The following is a 14,451-nucleotide window of genomic DNA, read 5'->3' as shown; positions in this document are numbered from 1 at the left end:
TTGTAAAAATTTCCAAACTGTCTTCAAAAATGGCTCTATCGTTTTTCATTCCTACTAGCAGTGAGTGAGAGTTCTTGTTGCTCCACATCTTTGCCAGCATTTATTATTGTTTATCTTTTGCATTTTAGTTCTTTTAATAGGTGTGTAGGGTATTTCATTGTTTTAATTTGCAGTTCCCTAATGACTTATGATGTTGTGCATTTTTTTCCTGTGCTTATTTGCCATTTATTTGTCTTCCTTGGTGATGTGTCTGTTCTTATTTTTTGCTTATTTTTAAATTGGGTTCTTTGTTTTCTTCTTCTTTTTTGGGGGGGGGTTCTTTGTTTTCTTGTTGTTGAGTTTTAAGAATTCCATGAGGGCTTCCCTGGTGGCGCAGTGGTTGAGAATCTGCCTGCTAATGCAGGGGACACGGGTTCGAGCCCTGGTCTGGGAGGATCCCACATGCCGCGGAGCGGCTGGGCCCGTGAGCCACAACTGCTGAGCCTGAGCGTCTGGAGCCTCTGCTCCGCAACAAGAGAGGCCGCGATAGTGACAGGCCCGCGCGCCGCGATGAAGAGTGGCCCCCACTCGCCGCAACTGGAGAAAGCCCTCACACAAAAACGAAGACCCAACACAGCCAAAAATAAACATAGTAAATAAATAATAAATAAAAATTAAAAAAAAAAAAAAAAAGGATTCCATGAATATTTTGGAAACAAGTTCTTTATCAGATATGTGTTTTGCAAATATTTTTTCCCAGTCTTTAGCTTGTTTTTTTGTTCTCTTTCGTCTCTTTCACTTTTGAAGGATAATTTCACCGGGTACAGAATTCTGGGTTGGTAATTTTTTTCTTTCAGCACCTGAAATCTTTCACTCCACTCTTCTTTTGCTTACATGGTTTCTGAAGGAAAGTCTGACATAATTCTTTCCTTGTTTCTTTATGCATAAGGTATTTTTTCCCCTCTGTGTTCCTCCAAGGTTTTCTCCTTGTTTTTTCCACAGTTTGAATATAGTATGCATAATAATAGGTGTAGATTTTTGGCAATATTCTACTTGATGTCTTCTGAGCTTCCTGGATCTGCGGTTGGTATCTGTGATTAACTTTGGAAAATTCTCAGCCATCACTGCTTAAAATATTTCTTCTGTTGTTTTCTTTTTTTCTTCTACTTCTGGTATTCCCATTATGTGCCTGTTCTATCTTTTTATTTTAATTAATTAATCGATTAATTTATTTGGTTGGGCCGGGTCTTAGTTGCAGCAGGTGGGCCCATTTAGTTGCAGCTCGCAGGCTCCTTAGTTGTGGCTCGCAAGCTCCTTAGTTGCAGCACGTGGGCTCCTTAGTTGTGGCATGCAAACTCTTAGTTGTGGCATGCAAACTCTTAGTTGCGGGATCTAGTTCCCTGGCCAGGGATTGAACCCGGGCCTCCTGCATTGGGAGCGTGGAGTCTTAACCGCTGCGCCACCAGGGAAGTCTCAATGTATCTTTTGTAATTATACCACAGTTCTTGGATATTCTATTCCCTTTTATTTTTTTGTCCTTTTTTCTCTTTGCATTTCATTTCAGTTTGGGAAGTTTCTGTTGACATATATTCAAATCAAGCTTACTGATTTTTCATTTCAAAATGTTATATTGTTTTTGTTTTTTAGCATTTCCTTTTGATTTTTTTAGCATTTCCTTCTGTCTGCTTACAGTAGTCATCTGTTCTTGTAAGTTGTCCACTTTTCTCCATTAGAGCCCTTAGCATGTTAATCACAGTTATTTTAAACTCCTAGTTTGAAAATTCCAAAATCTCTGCTATATTTCAAGCTGGTTCTGAGGCTTGCTTTGTCTCCTCAGCCTGTACTTTTCTTGTCTTTTAGCATGCCTTGAAATTTTTGTTGAAAACTGAACATGATGTATTGGGGTAGTAGAAAGTGTGGTATACAGAGCTTTATTGTGAGGTTTCATGTTTATCTGGCTAGGAGTTAGGTTGCGTTCATTGGTTGCTGTAGCTGTTGGTGTCAGAGGCTACATTTTCCTCTTTGTCGTTGTTTTTGTGTCCCCTGTTGTCTTTGGGTTTCCCTAGGTACTCTTTGTGTTTGCAGCTCTCTCAGTTGTAATCCACTGTTGTTATACTGGAGGCCTGTTGAAGTGGCTGTAAATTATGGCGAGGGGAAGTGTTCTATAATCTTATGATTAAATCCGCAAGTTTTTTAGCAGGTCAAAGTCTCTGGACTCTGAGCTTCAGTAGAGTTTTTTAGCCTTTTTTTTTTTTCTCCCCTTATTTGAGACAGGAAGGCTAGAGGGGTTCCACTAGTCTAATTGCTCTTCCCTTAGGTCAAATAAGGCTCTGGTAGCTTCCCTTGAGGATAGGCCTTTGTTAAGGAGAACAGAATGCTCTGGGCATATTTCAAAATGATTTTGTCTTATTGATTTATTTATTTTGTTACCCTCTCCCTTTTTCTCTGTAACATTTCAAAGCAAATCTTAGATGTTGCATTTCACCTAATAAATACTTGGAAATGTGTCTCTAACAGATATGGACATTATAACCACAATACCAATATCACACCAAATAAAATAATTCATTAACATTGTCTAATACCAAATTTATATGAAAACTTCCTCGTTATCTAAAAAATATCGTTTTAGAGTTAGTTTATTCCACAATGATCTAAACAAGGTTCACAGTCGTTTTGTTACTGTATCTCTTAAGTTTTATTTAACATATGATAGTTCATTCTCCTTTTTGAAAAAGTGCCAATTATTTGTTGAAGAAACTGCGAGTTCATTTGTCCTGAAGACTATTCCTCATTCTTGATTTGGATTGCCTTTGCACTTTTGTGGAAAATCAGTTGACCACGTAGGTATGTGTGGGTCTATTTCTGGATTGTCTGTTCTGTTGTATTGATCTCTGGGCCTGTCCTTTTACCAATACCATGATGTTTTGATTACTGTAGTTTTATAGTAAGTCTTGAAATCAGGTAATGTGAGTCTTCCAACTTTGTTCTTTGAAAACATGAAATATAAAGTTTTAAATTTAAAAATTTAAATGTATGATTGAGAGCCAATGCTTATTTATTTAGTTATATAAGAAATAGAATACTTGACTGGTGGAAAACTGTATGGTTTTTGATACTCCTGGTTTTAACATATTTCTAAAAAGAAAATATCTATAATACTTTAAAAGTAGTTTCTGTGAAACAGTACAAAACAATTGATGAGTGAAATTACTTTAGAATTAGCTGCTTCATGGCATACAAATGCTTATTCACAATACCATTTTACTTTCCACGTTTGAGCTAACATTCATTTTAGAACTTGGGATTTGTAATACCAAGTATGTACTTGCTAGCTTTTCCTAAGAGCTGTGCCTAACCAGTTTGCTTTAGTGTAGAACAGCTATTTGTACCTGAGATCTAATTTTTCTTTTCCTTTTCTTTTGTCAACAGGGCCATTTAAAAAAGTCCCTTATTTTAAAAACTCTTTATACTCTCATATCTTATTGAAGGAATTCTTGTTAAAGAACTGGATTATTTAAGTATAATGCTACATATATGCACAACAGTGTAGGTTACTGGCAAGAAGTAAAGCATCAAAATGTAATGCATAGTCATGAACTCACTGCTCAACCCAAGAATTGGAACATTACTTGCATCTAACTTTATACCTTCTATTCTGTTCCTCTGCTTCATGCCAAGAGATAACCACTATTTAGAATTTTATGCGTATCATTTCTGTGCTAGACTCCTACCTTAGTCACTTTTTGCCATTGGCTGTAGACTTTCTTGGGGAAGCAGCAAGTTTCCAAGAAAATATTGAAAACTTGAGCTTTTAAATTTGCTTTCCTTTGGGAATGTAGCTTCCATTAATTTTGACCTCTAGAGATGTTAGGTCACTGTTTAACGTAGTATCTTTTATGCCCACCAAACCCTAGTGAAAGATGTTTGGAGAATAAGATCTACTTTAGACAAATAATTTAATCTTTCTGGACCTGCTTTCTCTTCTGTAAAGGAAGAGAGTTGTTACAGATCATTTTTAAAAGCCCTTCAGATTCTGAATTCCTGTTATTTTAAATTTTGGTATTTATTACTTTTTTATAGTTTAGAAAAAGCCGAAAATTTATTTTGCCTCAGCGTTTTTCATCTTTTCCTCTGAAATATTAACTTACAGGCTGTCAAAGGAATTATTTGTTAAAGAACCAGGTGTTATGAGTAATGTGGGGAGACATTTGCAATTTCATTTCCCCCTTTGAAATATATTTGAAAAATGGAAAGTCATGTATGTGACTTACATGTTTCTTACATGAAAAGAAACATAATCTTAGGATGAATACCCATGAACTAACTTCCCAAGCTGTATTAGTTATTTACTGCTGTGTAATAGATTACTTCAAATTTTGTGGATTAAAACAACAAGTATATATTATCTCACAGTTTCTGGGGTCAGGAATACTGTAAAGTGAAAGGTTCTTAGAGCTGCTCTTTAATTTACAGGGACTGTAAATGTCATCTTTGTCACTTTAAAATATAAAACTGTATTTTGTCCCTTCACAGTTAAAATTTACATTTATTTGATTCTTTAAAGATTATAAGATGTATTTACAAATCGTGTCTCCTTTGAGCCTTGCAACAACTTAGTAGAATAGGCAGGTAACGCATTTTAATTACCATCTTACAGATGCAGACACACGTCCAAGAGAGTTGAGTGCTGTGCTCAATGCCCTAAATTGCCTACATGGCAGGGCCAGCAGTAAAATCTAGGTGTTCATGCTCCTTGTGTAGTACCTTTCTGCTCTGTTAAGTTGCTCACAGAAGGTATGCAGCAGGAAAATATTTCTTAACACTTTGTGACTCATCAGTAACGGTTGCAAGGTCCATTTTCCATCATCTTACTGCCATTACAGTTGTCAAGGCTGTTTTGTAGTTTTCTAGCTTCTGGGAGAGCAAAATAGTTTTGGGAATGAATGGTACCTAAGTTCATTATGCTATGTATGCCTTTGCTCACCAGTCTTTGCCAAGGCAGCTTTAACTTGTCTTCTAAACAGTATGTTACCCATCTTGGAAAGGTATATCTGATGCCTTGTATGTTAGAAGCCTGAATATATCCATTGGGATGAAAAGATTCTTCTAAAAGCCTTGGATGTTAATACTAATTATTTATGTATATCTAATTTTTTTCTTATTTATTTAAAAAGTCTCTGAACCTATAATTTTATAAGTGAGGAATTTTCAGAAAGTAAAATGATTGATTGAATATGTATATATTCTTATTGATAGATTTTTTTTCTTTTTTTGGCTATTTATTTCAGATCTTCTGGAAGCTCTGAAGCCAGATTACGTGGCACCCCTGGTCCTCTGGCTTTGCCATGAGAGTTGTGAGGAAAATGGTGGCTTGTTTGAGGTATTCTGCACCTTTGCACTTTCTCCCAAAGCAATATTTGTGTAATTAAATATAAAAACTGATTCAAAAATTAGTATTTTCCAGTTGTTCACATTTGTAAAAATCTGCATCAGTTGGTATCACTTGTATATTTTTTAATATTATGTATATGTTATAATTAAGGAACAAGTATGACTAATGTCCTTTTTTGAGAAAGTAACAGCAACTTTGTAAATTGTTCTTCCCTAGTCCTTCATTTCTGATATTCTTGTCAAATGAAAATGTGACTGGCTGGTTTGATGTGTTTAGTCAGATACAGAAAGTCTCATTTGGTTAGAGATGCTGAGTAGTAAAGTGAAGGGACAGAGGTGGTGGTTTAAAGTCAGCCAGGCCAGGTTTTGATTTCTTGCTCTGGTAATTGCTGGCTCGCTGGAATATTGTACAGATTAACCTCCCTGAGTTTTAGTTTTCTTGGGGTTTTGTTGTGAGAACTGGAGATCATATTTTTAAACTCTTAGCATACCTAGCAGTCACCCCTCAATTTTAACTATTATATCAGTATAGCAGGAATTCAGTCTGGGTATGATAGATCAGTAAACACAACTTATTATCTGTATTAACTTTAAAAATAAACTTTGCTATGTTTCCCTATTGCAAAGCTTTACAAGTTTGCTATAAAAATAAAAACCACACATAATCCTACCATCCAGTGAGGTTCAGTTTTCACTCTATAATCAAAGTCCCTTTAGATTTCCTTATGCTGATTTATATATTTTTTGGTCCTCATTTGAGTTTGATCTCTTTTTTCTTTTCTAGCATAAACTGTTATATTTTAGACCACCCTCCTTTATTTGATTCTCTGTGGTAATATAATAATAAACCTGTTGCATGCAGAATACATGACATCCAAAGATATTTCTTGGTAGCAAAATTACCTGGCTCAGTTTGAAGTGAATGATATATTAGCCTGATTTATTTGAATAAAAAGCTGTTTAGTAAATGAAAAACAGTCTACACCTGTCTATGCAGAGATAGGCACCTCTGCTTTCTTAATCACAGTCGTTGATTGTGAATTGTGGAAAATTAGAGGTGGAAAGAACTTTACAACTCTAGATTTACAGAAGAGAAATTTAATAATATCAAGCCATGTGGAGCTCCAAATTTGGTCTGCCTGTCTTTTATCTCATTAAGGAATTAAACAAAAATTCTTTGTCTTTTACATTTATATTTGTTATTAATTCTGTGACCAAAAATAATATATGCTTTTTGTAGAAAACTTCAAATATATAGGGGAGTTTATAGAGGAAAATAAGAATCACCCACATTACCACTATCGAGAGATAACTCCTATTAATATTTTTATGGATATTCTTTTCCAGTCTTTTATTAGATGTGCATTTTACACGAGTAGTCTTTTTATTTTAGGTATACAATTTACACACATACCCAGACATGCACAGATAACTAGGATAATGCTGTAGATGAAGTTTTGTATGTTGTTCTTTTAGTTTACTATATTGTGAACAGTTTTAGTAAGGGACATTTGCTGTGTGAGATTGAGTGCAAAATACAGTAAGAGCGGTGTGTAATATCCTGACTTAAACCTTGAATGTAAATTGACACTTTGTTTGCCAAGTTTTGATAGATATCTAGAGTGGCAGATAGAGATTTTTTGGATCGACTGGAGCTGTCGTTTCTAGCACCTGCGAGGAGTTTGCAGCTTGTTGCTTCACTCCCCAAATATGATAAAAGATGATATTTTTCTTGCCTGTTATCAGTACCACTGCCACTTTAACTACTCTGACAGCATCAAGGCCGATTGTCCTGTTAATATATGTAAAGGAATGAGTGATTAAAAAGCCATACCCTTGAGCGTAGAGCCACTGAGAAGTGTGCTGTCTGCTGGTACAGTTTCTTCTGTTATATGCATGTGGAACACTGTAGTTGTGGTGTTTGAAGATATGACAAACAGATTTTCTTACATCAGACATTTTCTTCTGAGGATTTCCTTGAATGGCTTCTAGAAAAAATACCATCTTTCTGTACGGTGATTAATGTATTTGGTCATTTGCCACATTTCTATATAAAGGTGTTTCATTAAAATGAGTATATGTAGTTCATTAAGTCAAATCCTGGCTTTATTTTTCTTTGCTTTTTATTTTTTTTTGATTCATTAAGTCTTTCTAGAAGGACATGTATTTCAAGTGATGTGCTGGGCAAATTTGGTATTTATATTGTTTAACCTTCATGGTTACTTCATGAAGAGTGTATTATTATCCTGATTTTATATAAGGGGAATCTTGAGTTTAGGGAAGTCAAACTATTTGACCAGGAATCAGACAGCTAGTCTGTAGAAGAACTGGTATCGCACCTTGGTTTCTGTGCAAAGTCATGCTTTTCTACTACATGCATTTCTGCTATATTGTGTTGCTTTATTTTTCTACTCTGATAACATGAATAGTGCAAAGTCATGCCGGCCAACGGAGTTTTGTAGAGCTGCATTATTTTCATCCATTGTCATCTAGCATTCTGATACTCGTAAAAAGATAGCTGCCTGTTTTGTTAATTTCATGAAAATTCTATTAGTAATTTCACATTAGATGGTATAACTTCTTCCTCCTCTTTTTGGTAGGTTGGAGCAGGATGGATTGGAAAATGTAAGTCTCTTTTGGTTTTTGGTTTGCCATACATTATTTCCATATCTTTAAACCTGCATATCCAGGTAGAGCTGGGTAAAGACCTTGTCAAATGCCGAACCATTGGATTTAGTGCACGCATAATCAAACTCAAACATTGTAATAGCAACAGGTCTTCTAAAACATGGAAGTTGTCCTGCAGGCCTGTGGTATTTTCAAGGATCTTTTCAGTTTTTTTCCTATTAGCAGTGCTTATTCAATATTTGTCCTGTCCTATTCAGAACTGGCTGTTTTTTCAGACAGCACAGTCTCTCTTTATATTGATGTGTGTCTTCCCATGTCTCCGGCACCCCACATGCTTGTTCAGCAGAGTAGTGAGTGGAAGGGAGGGCGTTTTTTGAAGATGGGAAGAGCTCTGTCCTAGGCAAGTTCTCCAATTCTCTCAGTGATTCTTTTCTTCCTTGGAGCATGAGACATCAGAAGGAGACAGTGGGGAATCACACTGGACAGCTTTCTAGAAGAGAAATTGCAGCTGATCTATAGAAATTATTCTCCTTCAGCCCAACAGTAAATTCATCTGGCTTAAGTCCTCTTTTCCCCCAGTTCTTAAACCTTGTGAGCTCCAGATTGGATAATTACTTTATGGTGTTTAAAAAAAATTGTGAACATTCCAATATCCCAATTCAAGTTTTCAGTTGGATGCTGGTATCAAAATTAATTGAATTATTTAAAAGGCTGCCATTACTGGATGACATTGTTACAACATATTGTAGAATATTATTAATGACTGTTCTCTAAGTTATGAAGTAACTTATTCAAACATTTTTAAGTGTCTTATGACATCTTTTAAGAAAGGAAGATCAGTTGTTGCAATAAAAGCTGTATATGGGACTTTATCAATAAGAAATCTCTAGAAGCTTCTGTCATTCCCCAGGACAAATCTTCGATTTAGTAATCATCAAAGTCTGACCATTCTGTTTAAATAAGGTTCTGTTTATTCCTCAGGCTTTTTAAAAAAGACACAATGTTAAAAATTATCTTCATGGAACTTATGCAGCAATGATGATTTTTGTGAATCTGGGCAATCTAGTTGACTTCCCATGGACAAGGAGGAAGAGCAAAGGGAGGAAACGGGAGAATTATGTGGGGTTGTCTGATATATTAATTTGATTATCTGGAGTCTTTGGCCTGTTATCACCACTAGTTTTCAGTTTGCTATTCAACAAAGCCCTATTCTGTTCTGTTACCTTAAAGTGTATTATCTAAGTGATCTGTGGTGATGAAGACAGTCTTTTGGTGTGATTATATATAATTTAACTTTCTGATTCAGCATTTCATCTTACCTTTAGTAGTATCTGGCATAGTCAGAGGAGGGAGAGGTTTTCCCTTCAGCTTCAAATATTAGAAAAAGAAATTTGACATCCTAATGGGTTTGTTATTCTTTTAAAAAAACATTTGTAGTAAAAATCTTTAGAAGTTAGAATCTTTTATCCAAATTCCATTTTTCTTGAAGTTAAAAAAAAAAAATTCAGGGGACTCATGAATTCTGCTCTCTGTCTCGCTCTTAAACTGTGTGTTCAGTATCTTAGTTTTGTTTCTATAACCAGTACGATGGGAGCGGACCCTTGGAGCCATTGTAAGACAGAGGACTCAGCCATTGACTCCTGAGGCGGTGAAGGCTAACTGGACGAAGATCTGTGACTTTGATAATGCCACCAAGCCTCAGAGAATTCAAGGTAAAGAGTCCCAAGTCAGTTCAGTCCTGGTTGGAGAATCAGAGGCAACAAAGCATTCTCTTCTCTTATGGAATTGTCTTCTTAATTGTGATAACTTAGATGCTCAAATCATCTAGAGCACATTTTCTGCTCCAGTAGGTATTAGAACTCTCCAATTTAAGGTATGTATGTTACTCCCACTGTCAGTTTTTCAGTTTTCTTATGATCCTGATTTTTTGGTATATGTGTGATTGAGAGGACGGTAGGAGGTGTTTACCCATTTGTGCTCAATGCATCTATTCCCCATCTGGTGGTTGGTTTCAAAGTCTTGCCTTATCTAATCACATGCTCCTTATCTGACCTGATTTTTCCTTATTTTCCCCAAAGTTTAGTTAAGTCTTATATTATTTAGGCTTAGGTCTTTTCTCTCTAGTGAATAGATTTTGCTTTGTTTTAGCACTTTGTCTTTGCTACTGTTTCTCTGCCTTTCTAAGATGCCTCTTATTCCTTTTATCACCTCTGCTAATCTCGGTGCTTCTTTAGAAAAACTCAAGCCCCAGATGTTCAACAAAACTCCCCAGATATTCTGGGCTTCAGAAGATCTCTTTCTTAGCTGAACTCTTACAACTTGAGCGTCTAATCATGACTGCTTTCCACTGCTTTTGTTTCATAAGTGTGTGGTTTCTTAGCTGCATAGTAAGTTCCTTTGGAGGCAGAGAATGTATCTTGTATGTCCTTTTGTATTTGGTGCTAGTATAGTGCTGAACTCATAGAAAGGATTTAGTAAATGCTTGTTACCTTGAATTATTGAATCATCTATGATATGCCACAGGAAGAGATGGCCAATAAAAGTCACATTATTTTTTCTAGTATAACTCACATATGTATATAGTATATGAACTTTAAAGGACCTTTCTGGGAAGGATCATGAATCAGGATTATTTTATAGAAAAATCTGTTTTTCCCTTCCTAGTGTTATATTTAATGTTTGATAGAAGAATATATCTGAAAAATGACTGTTCTTTTTTTTTTTTTAATCCCAATGTTACTTTCCTGTCTGCTGGTACACTCACTGAAATATTCATTGTACTTTTCTCAATCAGAGGATAACATGATTGTTATGTCATTAGCGGTAGCATTTTCTGTATTCTTTTTTTTGATATTTGAGATAAATTTAGTCTCCGAATAGCAGTCACCTATCAATGAAAATTAGGAAAAGGAAAAAGGAAGAAGTGTCTTAAAAACTCTTCTCTGAGGTCAGAATTCCATTTTATTGCCTTAAAAGTATTAGACTAATATAAAGAAAAAGGTAACAATGAACTATATAGTTATAAATGAAAAGATACCCCTAGTATTTGAAGTACAGTTAGAAAAAAAATCTTACACTTTCTGTAGAATCACGACTTTCCAAGCACCCATTTCATCATTCTCATTTTACAGATGATGGAACTAAATCCCAGAAAAGCTGAGTAAGTGGCCCAAGCTTTCTCAGTGTTTGAGCCAAGAGTTAACTCAGGTGGTCTGTCTTTGAGTGCAGTACCGCCGGCCTGTACCGAGGTTACTTTCAGTTAAATAGCCTCCCATCTAGGCAGCAGCCTAAATGGGGTGGTAAGAGGAAGATTCGTAAGCAAGAAACCTACCTCGTGTCACCAGGAATGGCAGAGAGCCCTGGTCACCTCACATTCTGTAGTTTAGTTATAGTTTTTGTCTGAGTTTAGAAGGAGGTTTGTTAGAAAGGTCCCAGAGCTTTTGGAACCTTATGGCATATGTGGATACTCTGTGAATCTCCTTTATTAACCTTTTAGACCCCAGAATAGCAGCTTCTGAATTCTGTCCATAGTCACTGGTCATAATGGTGGTTTTCTCTGGAAGAATTTTCAGTAATATTTTCTGAGCAAGTTACCTGTACAGAGACCTGGGGGGTAATCTTGACATTGTTGCATCCTGGAGGAGGGGTGATGGTGGGGAGAGAAGGAAAATTAGTTGTCCCTCCACCAGATGGAAATTGCACATCTGTGGACAAGGATCCGACTTTACAGAGTTGTAAAAATCACTCAAAGACTGCAAAGCTCAGAGCCTCTTTGGAATCATAACCTGGGGAGAGTATGTTGGAAACACCCAGTTATCTTTGGTCTGTTCAGAGTCTCACGATTTTTTCCTGCAATAGCCTGACATCGTACAGTCAGTTCATGAATGCCAGCGAAGGTTCTGCAGCAGGCTTGCTGGATGTTATAGGAATGATTGTCTAAAGCATTGTAGCTTTTCTTAGTCACGTCTGTAACAAAAGCTTTTTTTTTTTTTTTTTTGGAAATAGCTTACATTTATTTGGATTTCACCAGGAGAATATTAGCTCTTTAGGATATTTGAAAGATGATGCTTTTATGATCTTTATGTAATAGGTTTACCAAAGCACTCTGTCTTATTTAAATTCCAGTGATCCTAAAGAGAAAATTCAGTTCGTTCATCCTTATTTATCCTGAAGTTGATTGACTTGAATCATTCATGATTTAAATTTTATTTCAGTAGAAATGAAATATAGTTCAACTATATAGGAAAAATCTGGAAGTTTGAAGTTTGTCCTGTGGGTCACTATTTAAATAGCACTGTAAAATAACTGGCTAGATATTTCACATATGCAAATGCTCTTCCCACACCCTAGTGGGACTGATTTTTCTTTTAATTAATTTTTATTGGAGTATAGTTGATTTACAATGTTGTGTTAGTTCCTGCTGTATAGCAAAGTGAATCCGTTATACGTATACATATATCCACTGTTTTTTAGATTCTTTTCCCATATAGGTCATTATAGAGTATTGAGTAGAGTTCCCTGTGCTCTACAGTAGGTTCTTATTAGTTATCTATTTTATATATAGTAGTGTGTATATGTCAATCCCAGTCTCCCAATTTATCCCTCCGTGTCTCCCTCTCACTTGCTAACCATAAGTATGTTTTCTACATCTATAACTCTGTTTCTGTTACGTAAATAAGTTCATTTGTACTATTTTTTTTAGATTCCACATATAAGTGATATCATAGATATTTGTCTTTCTCCTTCTGACTTCACTCAGTATGACAATCTCTAGGTCCATCCATGTCACTGCAAATGGCATTATTTCATTCTTTTTTTATGACTGAGTAATATTCTATTGTATATATGTACCACATCTTTATCCATTCGTCTGTTGATGGAAAAAAAGCATTATTATTGTTATTTATTCTTTTTTTTAGACTCAATTGGCGGTATAATTGAAGCTCTAAATAAAATAGATTCAGATGGAGGAGTTTCGGCAAATCATACCAGTAATGTGACATCAACAGCTACATCAGGATTTGTAAGTGGAAGAGAAAGCCTAACGCTTTGCCTTCTTTGGAGACTTTTTTCTTTTCTTTCCTTTTTTTCATTTTTCTTTTCTTTTATGCAAAAAATGCTTTTCCAAGCTATTAATTTATTGTTAAATAGGAAAGGTGAGTGACCATAAAACTTTATAGAACATGTAATGAATGTTTATAAAATTTGAATGAATGTAAAGCTAAAATATTAAATGTAACTTTTACTTTCTCTTCTTCCGTGTAATAAACAAGCGTATTTTTTGTTTTTTGGAGCATTTTTGATAATCGTCCTTCAGTCACTTTCTAACTCTTTAGAAAAGGATATTTAACTTAGTGCCTCTTTTGAGTCATTTCTTTTAAGGAAAAGCATTGATAGATTGTATTTTGGAAATATTTCAACATGGCTGCAAGTAAAAAGTCTCCCATTGTGTCAGAAATTCTAAGAGAGCTGTGGTTATAGTTCTTGTGAAGTTTGCTGATTAACTATGTCCAGTACTTCTTTTTTTAAAAAAAAATTATAGTGCATAAATAATAAGAAATAAGTCATTTGACACATTCAGTTGTGGTGTTTGGTGACTCAGGGGAGACATAGTGATGAAATAAACAATCTAATTGTAACCCTGAGAATATGATCAGTTTGTAAATGTGATTTTACTTTAGAGTAGGGGTTGGCAAACTTTTTTGGTAAAGGGCCAGATGGTAAATATTTTAGGCTTTATGGACCACGTACTGTTTCTGACACATAATCTTCTTTTTCTTTTTTTAGACCACTCTTAAAAAAATGTAAAAACCATTCTTAATTCTCAGCTGTTGTTTGCTGACTCTTGCTTTAGAATGAAAGTGATCAAAAATTGGACATGATTCTTTTAGAACCTAACATATGCTTCACAAATTAGCTAGGCATGTCATCACTAAATAGAAAAATACAATATCCAATTAGATAAAGGATAGTCCTGGGTAGGAGCTTACGGTAAAATCTAATTATAACCAAAACCATTATGAAGGAGTCTGATTTACAAGCATTAAGCAGTGTTTTGCTCATCTGTTTCTACTGACTTTTATAAAATAGATCTTATAGAGCCATTCATTATCCCTGTTTATAATAAGTTTTTTATTTTTTGTAATTTTGAGTAGCTAACAGTCACTGTATTAATAGGCTTTTCCATCATCAGAGACAGGAAAGTTGAAAATGAGATATACTATCTGTTAACAAGAAGCGGGCAAGAAAAAAGTACTTATTTGTAAATGAAGTCTTTTTCCATACATTATAATTGATTTTATTTAAAAAATATAGTGAAACAATTATGATACCCTATCAGATTTAGTAAAATGACATTCTATTCACAAAGCTAAGTATGTAGCAGTTAATAGTTTTGAAAAGTCAGAAATTTAAAGATTTGACAAGAGTATCAGTGAAAAAAATAACTTT

General features: G+C 35.0%; 1 protein-coding gene across 1 annotated transcript in view; it reads left to right on the top strand.

Annotated features, from left to right (window-relative positions):
* Positions 1-14,451, top strand: part of LOC130707099 (peroxisomal multifunctional enzyme type 2-like) — a 62,037-nt gene that overhangs the window by 7,596 nt on the left and 39,990 nt on the right. Inside the window, exons 7-10 of the mRNA XM_057540058.1 lie at positions 5,271-5,362; positions 7,974-7,998; positions 9,585-9,713; positions 12,921-13,024. Of these exons, the coding sequence (XP_057396041.1) occupies positions 5,271-5,362; positions 7,974-7,998; positions 9,585-9,713; positions 12,921-13,024 (350 nt within the window). The remainder of the gene's footprint in view (positions 1-5,270; positions 5,363-7,973; positions 7,999-9,584; positions 9,714-12,920; positions 13,025-14,451) is intronic.

The sequence above is a fragment of the Balaenoptera acutorostrata genome, chromosome 2 (genome assembly GCF_949987535.1).
Source record: "Balaenoptera acutorostrata chromosome 2, mBalAcu1.1, whole genome shotgun sequence".
NCBI lineage: Eukaryota > Metazoa > Chordata > Mammalia > Artiodactyla > Balaenopteridae > Balaenoptera > Balaenoptera acutorostrata.
The sequence above is the reverse complement of the archived record's forward strand: the minus strand, read 5'-3'. Positions and strand labels throughout refer to the sequence as shown.